We start from the raw sequence: 14,724 nt of genomic DNA, 5'->3' as shown, positions 1-14,724 counted from the left end.
TGCCACTGAGGGGTGGGGACAAGGGCCAGTTGGGGCCCAGAGCCACATGGGGAGAGCCCAGAATGGGGGGAGGGAGAGCAGAGCTGGGGGCATGCCCAAGAGGGGGTGGGGTCGAGGGCTAGAGGTTAGGAAGCAGGCAGTGCTGGGCGGGGGGGGCAAGACGCCCCTGCCCAGCCGAGAAGGGGGCGATGCCCCTGCACTTGTGGGTTTGGGAGGGTGAGATTGAGCCAGGAACCTCTTGCCAGCCTCTGGGGTGGGGCATGGGCTGTTTGCACGGGGCCCCCTGCCCAGGGATGCAGCTGGCTCTGGGGTGGGGCAGGGGCTGTTTGTACGGGGCCCCCTGCCCAGGGATGCGGCTGGCTCTGGGGTGGGGCAGGGGCTGTTTGTACGGGGCCCCCTGCCCGGGGATGCAGCTGGCTCTGGGGTGGGGCAGGGGCTGTTTGTACGGGGCCCCCTGCCCGGGGATGCAGCTGGCTCTGGGGTGGGGCAGGGGCTGTTTGTACGGGGCCCCCTGCCCGGGGATGCAGCTGGCTCTGGGGTGGGGCAGGGGCTGTTTGTACGGGGCCCCCTGCCCGGGGATGCGGCTGGCTCTGGGGTGGGGCAGGGGCTGTTTGCACGGGGCCCCCTGCCCAGGGATGCGGCTGGCTCTGGGGTGGGGCAGGGGCTGTTTGTACAGGGCCCCCTGCCCGGGGATGCAGCTGGCTCTGGGGTGGGGCAGGGGCTGTTTGTACGGGGCCCCCTGCCCAGGGATGCAGCTGGCTCTGGGGTGGGGCAGGGGCTGTTTGTATGGGGCCCCCTGCCCAGGGATGCGGCTGGCTCTGGGGTGGGGCAGGGGCTGTTTGTACAGGGCCCCCTGCCCAGGGATGCGGCTGGCTCTGGGGTGGGGCAGGGGCTGTTTGTACGGGGCCCCCTGCCCAGGGATGCAGCTGGCTCTGGGGTGGGGCAGGGGCTGTTTGTACGGGGCCCCCTGCCCGGGGATGCAGCTGGCTCTGGGGTGGGGCAGGGGCTGTTTGTACGGGGCCCCCTGCCCAGGGATGCAGCTGGCTCTGGGGTGGGGCAGGGGCTGTTTGTACGGGGCCCCCTGCCCAGGGATGCAGCTGGCTCTGGGGTGGGGCAGGGGCTGTTTGTACGGGGCCCCCTGCCCAGGGATGCGGCTGGCTCTGGGGTGGGGCAGGGGCTGTTTATACGGGGCCCCCTGCCCAGGGATGCGGCTGGCTCTGGGGTGGGGCAGGGGCTGTTTGTACAGGGCCCCCTGCCCAGGGATGCGGCTGGCTCTGGGGTGGGGCAGGGGCTGTTTGTACGGGGCCCCCTGCCCAGGGATGCGGCTGGCTCTGGGGTGGGGCAGGGGCTGTTTGTACGGGGCCCCCTGCCCAGGGATGCGGCTGGCTCTGGGGTGGGGCAGGGGCTGTTTGTACGGGGCCCCCTGCCCAGGGATGCGGCTGGCTCTGGGGTGGGGCAGGGGCTGTTTGTACGGGGCCCCCTGCCCAGGGATGCAGCTGGCTCTGGGGTGGGGCAGGGGCTGTTTGCACGGGGCCCCCTGCCCAGGGATGCGGCTGGCTCTGGGGTGGGGCAGGGGCTGTTTGTACGGGGCCCCCTGCCCAGGGATGCGGCTGGCTCTGGGGTGGGGCAGGGGCTGTTTGTACGGGGCCCCCTGCCCAGGGATGCGGCTGGCTCTGGGGTGGGGCAGGGGCTGTTTGTACGGGGCCCCCTGCCCAGGGATGCGGCTGGCTCTGGGGTGGGGCAGGGGCTGTTTGTACGGGGCCCCCTGCCCAGGGATGCGGCTGGCTCTGGGGTGGGGCAGGGGCTGTTTGTACGGGGCCCCCTGCCCGGGGATGCGGCTGGCTCTGGGGTGGGGCAGGGGCTGTTTGTACGGGGCCCCCTGCCCGGGGATGCGGCTGGCTCTGGGGTGGGGCAGGGGCTGTTTGTACGGGGCCCCCTGCCCGGGGATGCGGCTGGCTCTGGGGTGGGGCAGGGGCTGTTTGTACGGGGCCCCCTGCCCAGGGATGCAGCTGGCTCTGGGGTGGGGCAGGGGCTGTTTGTACAGGGCCCCCTGCCCGGGGATGCGGCTGGCTCTGGGGTGGGGCAGGGGCTGTTTGTACGGGGCCCCCTGCCCGGGGATGCAGCTGGCTCTGGGGTGGGGCAGGGGCTGTTTGTACGGGGCCCCCTGCCCAGGGATGCGGCTGGCTCTGGGGTGGGGCAGGGGCTGTTTGTACGGGGCCCCCTGCCCGGGGATGCAGCTGGCTCTGGGGTGGGGCAGGGGCTGTTTGTATGGGGCCCCCTGCCCGGGGATGCGGCTGGCTCTGGGGTGGGGCAGGGGCTGTTTGTACGGGGCCCCCTGCCCGGGGATGCAGCTGGCTCTGGGGTGGGGCAGGGGCTGTTTGTACGGGGCCCCCTGCCCGGGGATGCAGCTGGCTCTGGGGTGGGGCAGGGGCTGTTTGTATGGGGCCCCCTGCCCAGGATGCGGCTGCCTCTGGGGTCTATGCTCTGGCTCTCACTGCTGCCCCCACAGGTGCCGTAGTGACCAGGGCACAGAGAGACCTGCTGTCCCAATGGTGCTTTGAAATCCTCAGACCCCGGCTCCCACGGGAGCCCCAGACAACCCGGGCAGGAGAACAGGAGGGTGCCAGGCTGTGTGCCCTCCCCCTGCCCACCAATTCACCCCGTAGGACCCATCCCCATTGTGTGCCCATTAGGCACAGCCAGTGCCCCGGCCACCTGCCTGAATCGGGCTTTGTTCCCCTGGCCAGGCGCTGCCAGCCCAACGCGGAGCCGTCCGAGCGTCCCTAAGTGGGCAGCTGGCAGCGCCCCAGAGCCAGGGCGGCCTCCGAACTGGGCCCCCAGGAATCTCAGCCACTCCCCGGGAGCGAGGGGGAAAACTCTGGCTGAGACCGAGGGGAGCAGCAGGACAGTGGGGGGAGGAGAAACCCAGGGCTGGGACAGGAGGGGCTGTGGGTTGAGGTCGGGACACCGGGGGAGCAGGGAGCCCAGGCAGGGACAGGAGGGGCTGTGGGTTGAGGTTGGGGGGCACTGGGGGAGCAGGGAGCCCAGGCTGGGACAGGAGGGGCTGTGGGTTGAGGTTGGGGCACTGGGGGAGCAGGGAGCCCAGGCAGGGACAGGAGGGGCTGTGGGTTGAGGTTGGGGGGCACTGGGGGAGCAGGGAGCCCAGGCAGGGACAGGAGGGGCTGTGGGTTGAGGTTGGGGGGCACTGGGGGAGCAGGGAGCCCAGGCAGGGACAGGAGGGGCTGTGGGTTGAGGTTGGGGGGCACAGGGGGAGCAGGGAGCCCAGGCTGGGACAGGAGGGGCTGTGGGTTGAGGTCGGGACACTGGGGGAGCAGGGAGCCCAGGCAGGGACAGGAGGGGCTGTGGGTTGAGGTCGGGACACTGGGGGAGCAGGGAGCCCAGGCAGGGACAGGAGGGGCTGTGGGTTGAGGTTGGGGGGCACAGGGGGGCAGGGAGCCCAGGCTGGGACAGGAGGGGCTGTGGGTTGAGGTTGGGGGGCACTGGGGGAGCAGGGAGCCCAGGCAGGGACAGGAGGGGCTGTGGGTTGAGGTTGGGGGGCACTGGGGGAGCAGGGAGCCCAGGCTGGGACAGGAGGGGCTGTGGGTTGAGGTCGGGGCACTGGGGGAACAGGGAGCCCAGGCAGGGACAGGAGGGGCTGTGGGTTGAGGTTGGGGGGCACTGGGGGAGCAGGGAGCCCAGGCAGGGACAGGAGGGGCTGTGGGTTGAGGTTGGGGGGCACTGGGGGAGCAGGGAGCCCAGGCAGGGACAGGAGGGGCTGTGGGTTGAGGTTGGGGGGCACTGGGGGAGCAGGGAGCCCAGGCTGGGACAGGAGGGGCTGTGGGTTGAGGTTGGGGGGCACTGGGGGAGCAGGGAGCCCAGGCAGGGACAGGAGGGGCTGTGGGTTGAGGTTGGGGGGCACTGGGGGAGCAGGGAGCCCAGGCTGGGACAGGAGGGGCTGTGGGTTGAGGTCGGGACACTGGGGGAGCAGGGAGCCCAGGCTGGGACAGGAGGGGCTGTGGGTTGAGGTTGGGGCACTGGGGGAGCAGGGAGCCCAGGCAGGGACAGGAGGGGCTGTGGGTTGAGGTTGGGGGGCACTGGGGGAGCAGGGAGCCCAGGCAGGGACAGGAGGGGCTGTGGGTTGAGGTTGGGGGGCACAGGGGGAGCAGGGAGCCCAGGCTGGGACAGGAGGGGCTGTGGGTTGAGGTCGGGACACTGGGGGAGCAGGGAGCCCAGGCAGGGACAGGAGGGGCTGTGGGTTGAGGTTGGGGGGCACAGGGGGGCAGGGAGCCCAGGCTGGGACAGGAGGGGCTGTGGGTTGAGGTTGGGGGGCACTGGGGGAGCAGGGAGCCCAGGCAGGGACAGGAGGGGCTGTGGGTTGAGGTTGGGGGGCACTGGGGGAGCAGGGAGCCCAGGCTGGGACAGGAGGGGCTGTGGGTTGAGGTCGGGGCACTGGGGGAACAGGGAGCCCAGGCAGGGACAGGAGGGGCTGTGGGTTGAGGTTGGGGGGCACTGGGGGAGCAGGGAGCCCAGGCAGGGACAGGAGGGGCTGTGGGTTGAGGTTGGGGGGCACTGGGGGAGCAGGGAGCCCAGGCTGGGACAGGAGGGGCTGTGGGTTGAGGTCGGGGCACTGGGGGAGCAGGGAGCCCAGGCAGGGACAGGAGGGGCTGTGGGTTGAGGTTGGGGGGCACTGGGGGAGCAGGGAGCCCAGGCAGGGACAGGAGGGGCTGTGGGTTGAGGTTGGGGGGCACTGGGGGAGCAGGGAGCCCAGGCAGGGACAGGAGGGGCTGTGGGTTGAGGTCGGGGCACTGGGGGAGCAGGGAGCCCAGGCAGGGACAGGAGGGGCTGTGGGTTGAGGTTGGGGGGCACTGGGGGAGCAGGGAGCCCAGGCAGGGACAGGAGGGGCTGTGGGTTGAGGTCGGGGGGCACTGGGGGAGCAGGGAGCCCAGGCTGGGACAGGAGGGGCTGTGGGTTGAGGTTGGGGGGCACTGGGGGAGCAGGGAGCCCAGGCTGGGACAGGAGGGGCTGTGGGTTGAGGTCGGGGCACTGGGGGAGCAGGGAGCCCAGGCAGGGACAGGAGGGGCTGTGGGTTGAGGTTGGGGGGCACTGGGGGAGCAGGGAGCCCAGGCTGGGACAGGAGGGGCTGTGGGTTGAGGTCGGGACACTGGGGGAGCAGGGAGCCCAGGCAGGGACAGGAGGGGCTGTGGGTTGAGGTTGGGGGGCACTGGGGGAGCAGGGAGCCCAGGCAGGGACAGGAGGGGCTGTGGGTTGAGGTCGGGGCACTGGGGGAACAGGGAGCCCAGGCAGGGACAGGAGGGGCTGTGGGTTGAGGTCGGGACACTGGGGGAGCAGGGAGCCCAGGCAGGGACAGGAGGGGCTGTGGGTTGAGGTTGGGGGGCACTGGGGGAGCAGGGAGCCCAGGCAGGGACAGGAGGGGCTGTGGGTTGAGGTTGGGGGGCACAGGGGGGCAGGGAGCCCAGGCTGGGACAGGAGGGGCTGTGGGTTGAGGTTGGGGGGCACTGGGGGAGCAGGGAGCCCAGGCAGGGACAGGAGGGGCTGTGGGTTGAGGTTGGGGGGCACTGGGGGAGCAGGGAGCCCAGGCTGGGACAGGAGGGGCTGTGGGTTGAGGTTGGGGGGCACTGGGGGAACAGGGAGCCCAGGCTGGGACAGGAGGGGCTGTGGGTTGAGGTCGGGGCACTGGGGGAGCAGGGAGCCCAGGCTGGGACAGGAGGGGCTGTGGGTTGAGGTTGGGGGGCACTGGGGGAGCAGGGAGCCCAGGCAGGGACAGGAGGGGTTGTGGGTTGAGGTTGGGGGGCACTGGGGGAGCAGGGAGCCCAGGCTGGGACAGGAGGGGCTGTGGGTTGAGGTTGGGGGGCACTGGGGGAACAGGGAGCCCAGGCTGGGACAGGAGGGGCTGTGGGTTGAGGTCGGGGCACTGGGGGAGCAGGGAGCCCAGGCTGGGACAGGAGGGGCTGTGGGTTGAGGTTGGGGGGCACTGGGGGAGCAGGGAGCCCAGGCAGGGACAGGAGGGGTTGTGGGTTGAGGTTGGGGGGCACTGGGGGAGCAGGGAGCCCAGGCAGGGACAGGAGGGGCTGTGGGTTGAGGTCGGGGCACTGGGGGAGCAGGGAGCCCAGGCTGGGACAGGAGGGGCTGTGGGTTGAGGTTGGGGGGCACTGGGGGAGCAGGGAGCCCAGGCTGGGACAGGAGGGGCTGTGGGTTGAGGTTGGGGGGCACTGGGGGAGCAGGGAGCCCAGGCTGGGACAGGAGGGGCTGTGGGTTGAGGTCGGGGCACTGGGGGAGCAGGGAGCCCAGGCAGGGACAGGAGGGGCTGTGGGTTGAGGTTGGGGGGCACTGGGGGAGCAGGGAGCCCAGGCTGGGACAGGAGGGGCTGTGGGTTGAGGTTGGGGGGCACAGGGGGGCAGGGAGCCCAGGCTGGGACAGGAGGGGCTGTGGGTTGAGGTTGGGGGGCACTGGGGGAGCAGGGAGCCCAGGCTGGGACAGGAGGGGCTGTGGGTTGAGGTTGGGGGGCACTGGGGGAGCAGGGAGCCCAGGCAGGGACAGGAGGGGCTGTGGGTTGAGGTTGGGGGGCACTGGGGGAGCAGGGAGCCCAGGCAGGGACAGGAGGGGCTGTGGGTTGAGGTCGGGACACTGGGGGAGCAGGGAGCCCAGGCAGGGACAGGAGGGGCTGTGGGTTGAGGTTGGGGGGCACTGGGGGAGCAGGGAGCCCAGGCTGGGACAGGAGGGGCTGTGGGTTGAGGTTGGGGGGCACTGGGGGAGCAGGGAGCCCAGGCAGGGACAGGAGGGGCTGTGGGTTGAGGTTGGGGGGCACTGGGGGAGCAGGGAGCCCAGGCAGGGACAGGAGGGGCTGTGGGTTGAGGTTGGGGGGCACTGGGGGAGCAGGGAGCCCAGGCTGGGACAGGAGGGGCTGTGGGTTGAGGTCGGGACACTGGGGGAGCAGGGAGCCCAGGCAGGGACAGGAGGGGCTGTGGGTTGAGGTTGGGGGGCACTGGGGGAGCAGGGAGCCCAGGCAGGGACAGGAGGGGCTGTGGGTTGAGGTTGGGGGGCACTGGGAGAGCAGGGAGCCCAGGCAGGGACAGGAGGGGCTGTGGGTTGAGGTCGGGACACTGGGGGAGCAGGGAGCCCAGGCAGGGACAGGAGGGGCTGTGGGTTGAGGTTGGGGGGCACTGGGAGAGCAGGGAGCCCAGGCAGGGACAGGAGGGGCTGTGGGTTGAGGTCGGGGCACTGGGGGAGCAGGGAGCCCAGGCTGGGACAGGAGGGGCTGTGGCTCGGGCTTGGGGGCACTGGGGGAGCCCAGGCTGGGCCGGAGGCTTGTGGCCCCTCACCCCTGCGTCTGGTCCCGTGCACTCCACCAGGCCACGTGCCCCCCGGCCCGCAGGATGCCCTGAGTCCGTCCCCTCTTCTGCCTGCCCAGGAGGAAGAGCCCCCGAGCCCGCCCCAGGGCAGCCCAAAGGGTTCTGGCCCCTCGGGGGCAGCCTGGCGGGGTGAGGCCGGCCCGGGGCAGGAGCGGCTGGCGCTGTGCCAGGGCCCTGGCATGCGGGGACAGAATTAGCATCTCAGCGCCTGGTGCCAGGCCTCCCAGCTGCTCCGAATGGGGGCGGGGGGGGGGGTGACAGCCGCTAGGGGCTTGGGCCCCACATGGAGCCGCCTCAGAGGTCAGAGCTCTCCCAGGCCCGCCGGGTGGGATGGGCCCCCCCCAACACGAGCCCCGGTTTGCCCGGGGAAGTCCTTACCTGGTCAGCGGGGAGCCGGGAGCCGGGACTCCTGGGTTCTCTCCCTGGCTCTGGGAAGGGAGCGGGGCCTAGTGGGTAGAGCGGGGGGGGGCGGAGCCGGGACTCCTGGGTTCTTTCCCTGGCTCTGGGAAGGGAGCGGGGCCTAGTGGGTAGAGCGCGGGGGGAGGGGGAGCCGGGAGCCGGGACTCCTGGGTTCTCTCCCTGGCTCTGGGAAGGGAGCGGGGCCTAGTGGGTAGAGCGCGGGGGGAGGGGGAGCCGGGAGCCGGGACTCCTGGGTTCTTTCCCTGGCTCTGGGAAGGGAGCGGGGCCTAGTGGGTAGAGCGCGGGGGGAGGGGGAGCCGGGACTCCTGGGTTCTTTCCCTGGCTCTGGGAAGGGAGCGGGGCCTAGTGGGTAGAGCGGGGGGGGGGAGCCGGGACTCCCTGCACTTTCTAGCCCAGAATCGCCCCCCCCCCCCGCTGGCGGGGGCGGGGGGGAGACGGAGGCTCCCACGTGACCGGGCCCCGAGCCAGGGCTCCGGCTCGCAGCAGCGGGCGCTAGTCTCCCAGCCCGGGACGCGCCGGACGGTGGGTTCAGCCCGCGCGGGATCGGGGCCCCGGGAATCCCCGCTGGGGGGCGGGGTCCGTCCCCGGTGCAGCTTCACGCGTGGCATTGGGGGGGGCGCCCCACGGAGACAAGGGGGCTGGATACCTGGGGGGCTGGTGGCGCAGGGGGGGTCCCCGGGGGGGCGGGCGTTTCCAGTGGGCGGGGGGGGGGGCAGAATCCCAGTGGGACCTTGGGGGTCCCAGACTCCCACCCGCACGAGCTGCCCCTGCCCAGCCGCACAGCGGGGGGGTCCCGCACTGCCCCCAGGCCGGCCCAGCGCTGGGATCAAAGGCGGCAGGGACGGGGCTGTGGATCGCTGCTTCCTGCCTCTCTCTGGGGACAGAGCCTGGCGCAGGTGGGGGGGTCGGGGGGGTCGGCCAGGCTTCTCCCCACGCTGCCCTGGGGCATCCCCCCCAGATGCCAGTGTGACCCGGGGGAGGGGAGACCGCACTTAACACTTGGCTCTAGACTGCGTCAGCGACCCCCCAGTTCCCTCCCTTCCCCCCCACCATGGGGGGTCACTCCGAGCCCTTGCCCAGCCCCCCCAAGTTCTGTGCTGGATCGGGGCTGGAGGCCCGGCTGCCTGGTGCCAAAGAGGGGAACCCCCCCCCCCAGCCCTGTGCTTAGCGGGAGCCTGGGCACCTGCCAGACGGTCAGCTGGAAGGGGCATGGGGCTGCCTCCTGTGCAGGGCATGGCCGAGATCAGGGCCCGTCGGGCCGGGCGCCCCCAGACCCCCCGGAGATCAGGGCCCGTCGGGCCGGGCGCCCCCAGACCCCCCCCCGAGATCAGGGCCCGTCGGGCCGGGCGCCCCCAGACCCCCCTCGAGATCAGGGCCCATCGGGCCAGGCGCCCCCAGACCCCCCCCGAGATCAGGGCCCGTCGGGCCGGGCGCCCCCAGACCCCCCTCGAGATCAGGGCCCATCGGGCCAGGCGCCCCCAGACCCCCCCCGAGATCAGGGCCCGTCGGGCCAGGCGCCCCAGACCCCCCCGAGATCAGGGCCCGTCGGGCCGGGCGCCCCCAGACCCCCCCAAGATCAGGGCCCGTCGGGTTGGGCGCCCCCAGACCCCCCGAGATCAGCGCCGCAGTCAGGGGAGGGCTGTGCCCGGTGCAGCAGCTGGTGGGTGGTAAATGTGTGTGGGGGGGTGTAATTCCCAGCTGCTCTCAGCATCCCTGGTGCCCGTCCAGCCTGGGCCAGTCCCCAGCTCTGCCCCAGGCTCTGGCTCCTCGGAGGATTTGCACTGAGCCGTAACACCCGGGCCTGCCCCCCCCCCAGCTGCTGTTTGTTTGGGGGCCAGCACAGGCTGGGAGGGGGCATTCGAAATCAGCTGAACCCTGCGATGGCAAAGGGGTGGGGAGATTTTAGGTCTCGTGGGGGGCCCCTCGGCGGGGTTGGGAAATTGGGGAGGGGGGGGTTGTTCCTGGCTCTGCTGTGGGGGGCTGGGGGCTGGGGGTCCAGCTTTGCTCAAGGGACACTGGGAGACCCTCCCCCTCACGGGCTTGGCACCAGCTCAGCCCCCCCCCCCCCAACGCCTTGGCTCTCTCAACTGCCTGGTGCCGTGGGGCTGGGCCAGGGAGCGGAGCAGGGTCTGCCTGCCCAGTGCCTGGCGTTTGCAGGGAGTGTCTGGTATTTCGCCGCCTGGCCTGGGGCTGAGGCCTGGCCACAGCTGCTCTTCCTGGGGGGGGGGGGGGGGGGGGCGACGACGACTTTCCTTCACCTTTGGCTTCTGCGCCCCCCCCCACCCCCGCAACCACCCCAGGTGCCCCTCAGTTCACACAGGGCATCAGCTGATCCATCCGCAGCTGCCTGGCAGCCAATCAGAACGTGGCTCGGGGGATTTGGGAGCCCCTGCCCTGCTACCCCGCTCGCTGCACAGCCGCTGGGCACTGAGCAAGGAGTGGGCAGCGCCAGCTGGGGGAGCTGTGGCTGGGGGGGCCAGAGAGCGGCACCCCCCATCAGGAGGCGTGGGGCAGAGCCGGGTTCCCAGGCCGGGGGGGTCATATGGTGGGAGATGTGCAGGGGGTTAGGCTAGGGAGTTGCGGGGGGGGGGGGGTAGCAGGGATGATCTGGGGCTGGATCTGAGGGAGCCCCCCCAACACCAGCTCCCGAGTGGGGCTCAGCCCCCGTGTTCTCCATGCTCCCAGCAGAGCCTCCCCCCCACTCCCACGGGGAGCCTGGAACCCCTGCCCTCCGGGTGCCCAGTGGCTGGTACCGGCCTCGGGGCCCCACTCCCTGACGTCCTTCCGCCCCTCTCCACAGGCTGCCAGCCAGAGCCAGGGGCCGGGCCGGGCCATGTAGCCCGTGGGCGGCGGCATGGAGCTGTACCAGGACTATCACAGCAGCTCGCTGATCGCCCTGCACTACAACTACACGGGCAAGCTGCAAGGCAGCAAGTACCGGGGGGGGCTGCAGGCCCAGGCGCTGGTGTTCCTGGCCGTCTGCGCCCTCATCGTGCTGGAGAACCTGCTGATGCTGCTGGCCCTCTGGCGCCACAAGAAGTTCCACTTGCCCATGTTCTGCCTGCTGGCCAACCTGACCCTGTCGGACCTGCTGGCCGGCGTGGCCTATGCGGCCAACATCCTCATGTCGGGGGCCCGCACCCTGCAGCTCACCCCCCTGCTGTGGCTCCTGAGGGAGGGGGGCGTCTTTGTCACGCTGGTGGCCTCCGTGCTCAGCCTCCTGGCCATCGCCGTGGAGCGGCACATCACCATGAGCCGCGTGCAGCTGCGCCAGGGCCGCAAGAGGGGCCGCATGGTGCTGCTGGTGGCAGCCACCTGGGCGGCGGCGGCGCTGCTGGGGGCGCTGCCCCTCCTGGGCTGGAACTGCCTGGGCGAGCTGCCCGCCTGCTCCACCGTCCTGCCCCTCTACGCCAAGAGCTACCTGCTCTTCTGCATCACCGTCTTCCTGGCCATCCTGCTGTCCATCACTCTGCTCTACGCCCGCATCTGCCACGTGGTCAAGGGCCACAGCCCCTGGCCAGACGGCCTGCGCCAGGGGGCCTCGCGGCGCTTGCACAGGTACCTGGCCCTGCTCCGGACCCTCACCATCGTGGTGGGCACCTTCGTGGCCTGCTGGCTGCCCCTCTTCCTGCTGCTGCTGCTGGACGTGGGCTGCGAGGCCCGGGCCTGCTGGCTGCTCTACAAGGCTGACTACTTCCTGGCCTTGGCCATGTTCAACTCCCTGCTCAACCCCATCGTCTACACCGTCACCAACCGGGAGCTGCGCCGGGCCATCCTCCGGCTGCTGAGCTGCGTGCTGGCGGGGCGGGCCAAGGACAGCCCGGCCCAGCTCTTCGGGCTCCCCATCCTGGAGTGCAGCACCAGCAAGTCGGAGCGCTCGTCCCACCGGCCGGAGGGGCCCGACGCCAGCCTGTCCACGGGCAACAATACGCCCACCCCTGGCAAGGCGCCCAGCGCCGAGGACTGAACCCGGCTCCTCCCATGCCAGGACAGGGCCCCCCTCGCCCCGGAGCGGCTGGCGCCCTGGCTGGCTGGGAGGGGGACCCTGCAGGGAACCGTGGCCCCACCAGGCCCCCCCGCTGGCCTGTATGTAGCTCATCGCTGGCCCAGGCACCGTATCCGGACCGGGAAGTGTTAACGAACCTGCTCAGACAAGCTGCCGTCCCCCCCAAAGCCAACCAGAGCAGAGCCCTCCCCAGAGGCCCAGCACCCCCCCCCCCCCGCATGTGGTGCAGATCCTGCCCTCCCCCTCCAGCACTGGCCGGATCCCTCTGGCCAGCCCTCCCCTCCGCTCGCGGTTGGACTGAGGCCGCTCAGCCGCCTTGTGTAGCTGTTGGTTTTTTAACAAGTTTGTAATAAAAAGCTTCCTTCGAGTGGCTGGGAACTGAGATTCCGGGGCAACCCAGCGGGGGGGGGGGAGCAGGCTGTGTCCAGCTGGAGTGGCCCGGGCAAGGCTGGCACGGGGGGCGGGCTGAGCCGAGGCAGGGCACCACAGTTTCCTCTGGAAACCACCTCTCCTTGCAGACGCTTTGCAGCCCGCCTGCTGCGGGATCCCGACCTTGTCACAGCTACGGCTGAGGGCCAGCCCCCCCAGCGGGGCCTCCATGTCTAGGCCCCTCTGGGAGTCTTGGATGGGGGATACGAGGGGTGGGTGGGGGTCCCCCCGACCCCCCCGCAGTCGTGTCCTTCCAGCCCTGCAGATGGCTCCTGCCACTTCCAGGAAGCCCACGGCTGGGGGGCCCCTGGGACCCAGGGGAGGCAGGGATACAGCCCCTGCCGGGACTCGCCGCGTGTCCACGTGGCTCCCAGTGGGCCTGGGCCATAGGTCGGGGGCCCTGGCAGTGTGGGAAGGGGGAGCAGCAGGACCTGGGAGGGGGGTCAGAAGCAGCAGCCTGAGGGCCCCTCCCCCCATCGCTCTGGCCTCTGATTAAAGTTGCCCCCCAATTTCATGCGCTGCGGTTCCAGGAGCACAGCTGGGTGCCGAGCGCCCTCTTGTGGCCAGCCAGGGACCTGCACCAAGGCCCGTGCACCATGGGTGGGCCGGGGTCACTCGCTCCCCGGCTCGCCGCGAATGTCGGGTCTGCAGGTTTCGTGCCAAGGATCCCGGCCTCCGCCCCGCCCCGCGACGCGCTGCACGACACCCGTTGCCCCAAGCCAGCCCCAGGGGTCACCCGGCTGCAGGGAGGGGCGCTGGGTTGCGGGGGGCTCAGCAGGGGAGGTGCCTTGACAGGTCCTTGGGGCTCCCCCCCCACCTGAGCAGACGCACAGACCCGTCCGTGCCCTTGGGTCTTTGGTTCTGCTCCCCCCACGGCCCCGGGGTGAGCTCCGCTGGATGCACCAGCTGCCCCGGGGGTGCCCGACCCCCTCACGCCCACCAGGGAGAATCTCGCTGGGCGAAGCCTCTTTCTGCACAAACCTGGACCCGGTAGAAGAGCCGAGTCGGAGGGTCGCTGGGGCTCTCGTCCGCTTCCTGCTCTGCCCGGAGCCGCTCCCGGTTACCGGCACCAAGCTGCCACCCCCACGCTCCAGGGGCACCCGCCTCTCCTGGGACCTGGGCTCTGCGGCGCTTTCCCGGCCAAGCGCCTCGCGCAGCGACATCTCCAAAGGCAGCGGCCCCCGCGCCCCTCAGGGCAGCTGGACTTGGACTTGTCAGGTCCATGTGGGGGCCTCTGGTTTCTGCCCAGTGTCCCTGGCCCGGGGCTGAGCTCGTCCTGGAGCGGTGGGCTCCCAAAGAGCGTCCTTCCGGACCCCAGCGTGCAGTGACTCGAGTCTGGCCAGCTCAGCCGGTCGCGCAGCAGCCTTTCCATCCGAGGGCCCAGGGCTCACGCCTCCTCCCCAGCCGACCTCTCCCGCACAGCCAATGGCTCCTCAGCTCTTCCTCCCCTTTGCACTAAAATGTTACTGACCCATCAGACCCTCCCCTTCCCGGACGGCCCCCCAGCAGAGTGACTTAGGCAGCAGACAGAAGCCGTTCCAAACCGGACAGAGCTTGCATAGCGCCCGGGAGTCCGACCTGTTCAGACATCGACCCACGCGCAAGCGGCCAAAGAGCCCCCCGTGGCTAGTGGCTGGCGCATGGGACGCCACGGGGCTAGACAGACAAGAGGAGAGCAAGGGCCGAAGGCTGCCGAAAGCCGGGCCGCTGGGGAGCCGTTCGGTGCCCGGCGAGAGCCTGCGGCACAAAGTTCTCGCCCGAGGCCTGGGATACAGGCCAGGGCTCAGGAAGGGGGTTAGACGTGGAGGCTGCTTAGCCCAGCTGTGGGTGACCACTCCCACCTTCTTAGCCTGTCTCACGTGATTGGCTAAGGCCTCTCCCACCAGCACAGGACGGGGATAATCGCGCACACGGCAAAAGTCCACATTCCTGACACCGGACAGAAACGAGCCGTTGATTCGTCACGTACCGGATGAGCCTTGGCTTCGCGGGTAATCGACTTGACTACTCGCCGCCCCCCCCCCCGCTGCTGCCTCGGTGTCAGAGGCAGCAAGGGGAGGGGAGCAGGCGGGATTCTGGGGGAGGGGCAGGGGAGGCAGAGGCGCAGCGAGCCAGGACTGCCACTCGCGCTGGACCCCGAACCTACCCCTGCTCCGGCTCCTGTTTTAATTGCAGAGCCGCGGCAGCCCCTCGTCGACTAATCGTGCTCTCGATACAAACCGTGGAGTCCACGATCAGTCACTGACCCGCTTCTCGACAGCCTTCGCCCTGACCAGCCCTCGGACGTGCCAGGCAACCTGGTGGCAGGCAGGTCAAAAGAGCCTGCCCTGGAGGGACGAGCCGTGGCCGGGGCCTCTGCCGGCGCTCTGGGGGCAGTTGGCCTTCACGTGCCCCAGCGCATTACGTTTAAAACACCACCCCGGCGGCTGGAGCCTGGGGCTGTGGGCTCCATTGGGGCGCAGCTGGCCCCTGCATTGCCCCCGGTGCTGGGATGCTCCT

At 71.0% G+C, this 14,724-nt stretch overlaps 2 protein-coding genes across 2 annotated transcripts in view; one reads left to right on the top strand and one right to left on the bottom strand.

The window, feature by feature from the left end:
* ATG4D (autophagy related 4D cysteine peptidase) overlaps positions 1–7,770 on the bottom strand; it is a 33,156-nt gene extending 25,386 nt beyond the window's left edge. The window contains exon 1 of the mRNA XM_075917772.1: positions 7,749–7,770. The gene's annotated coding sequence lies outside the window, so the exon portion shown is untranslated. The remainder of the gene's footprint in view (positions 1–7,748) is intronic.
* Positions 7,771–8,138: 368 nt separating this feature from the next.
* On the top strand, positions 8,139–12,163 carry S1PR5 (sphingosine-1-phosphate receptor 5). The gene is made up of 2 exons (XM_075917775.1): positions 8,139–8,312; positions 10,591–12,163. Exon 2 carries the CDS (start codon positions 10,645–10,647, stop codon positions 11,755–11,757), a length of 1,113 nt encoding a protein of 370 aa, XP_075773890.1. The 5' UTR covers positions 8,139–8,312; positions 10,591–10,644; the 3' UTR covers positions 11,758–12,163.
* The last annotated feature ends 2,561 nt before the right edge of the window (positions 12,164–14,724 follow it).

This window comes from Pelodiscus sinensis, unplaced genomic scaffold (assembly GCF_049634645.1).
Source record: "Pelodiscus sinensis isolate JC-2024 unplaced genomic scaffold, ASM4963464v1 ctg101, whole genome shotgun sequence".
In the NCBI taxonomy this organism is placed as follows: Eukaryota; Metazoa; Chordata; order Testudines; family Trionychidae; genus Pelodiscus; species Pelodiscus sinensis.
Note: the sequence above shows the minus strand (reverse complement) of the source record. Positions and strands in the feature narration are given on the sequence as shown.

Coding starts and splice junctions, on each gene's coding strand:
- S1PR5 (XM_075917775.1), top strand. CDS start 10,645: ATGGAGCTGTACCAGGACTATCACAGCAGCTCGCTGATCGCCCTGCAC.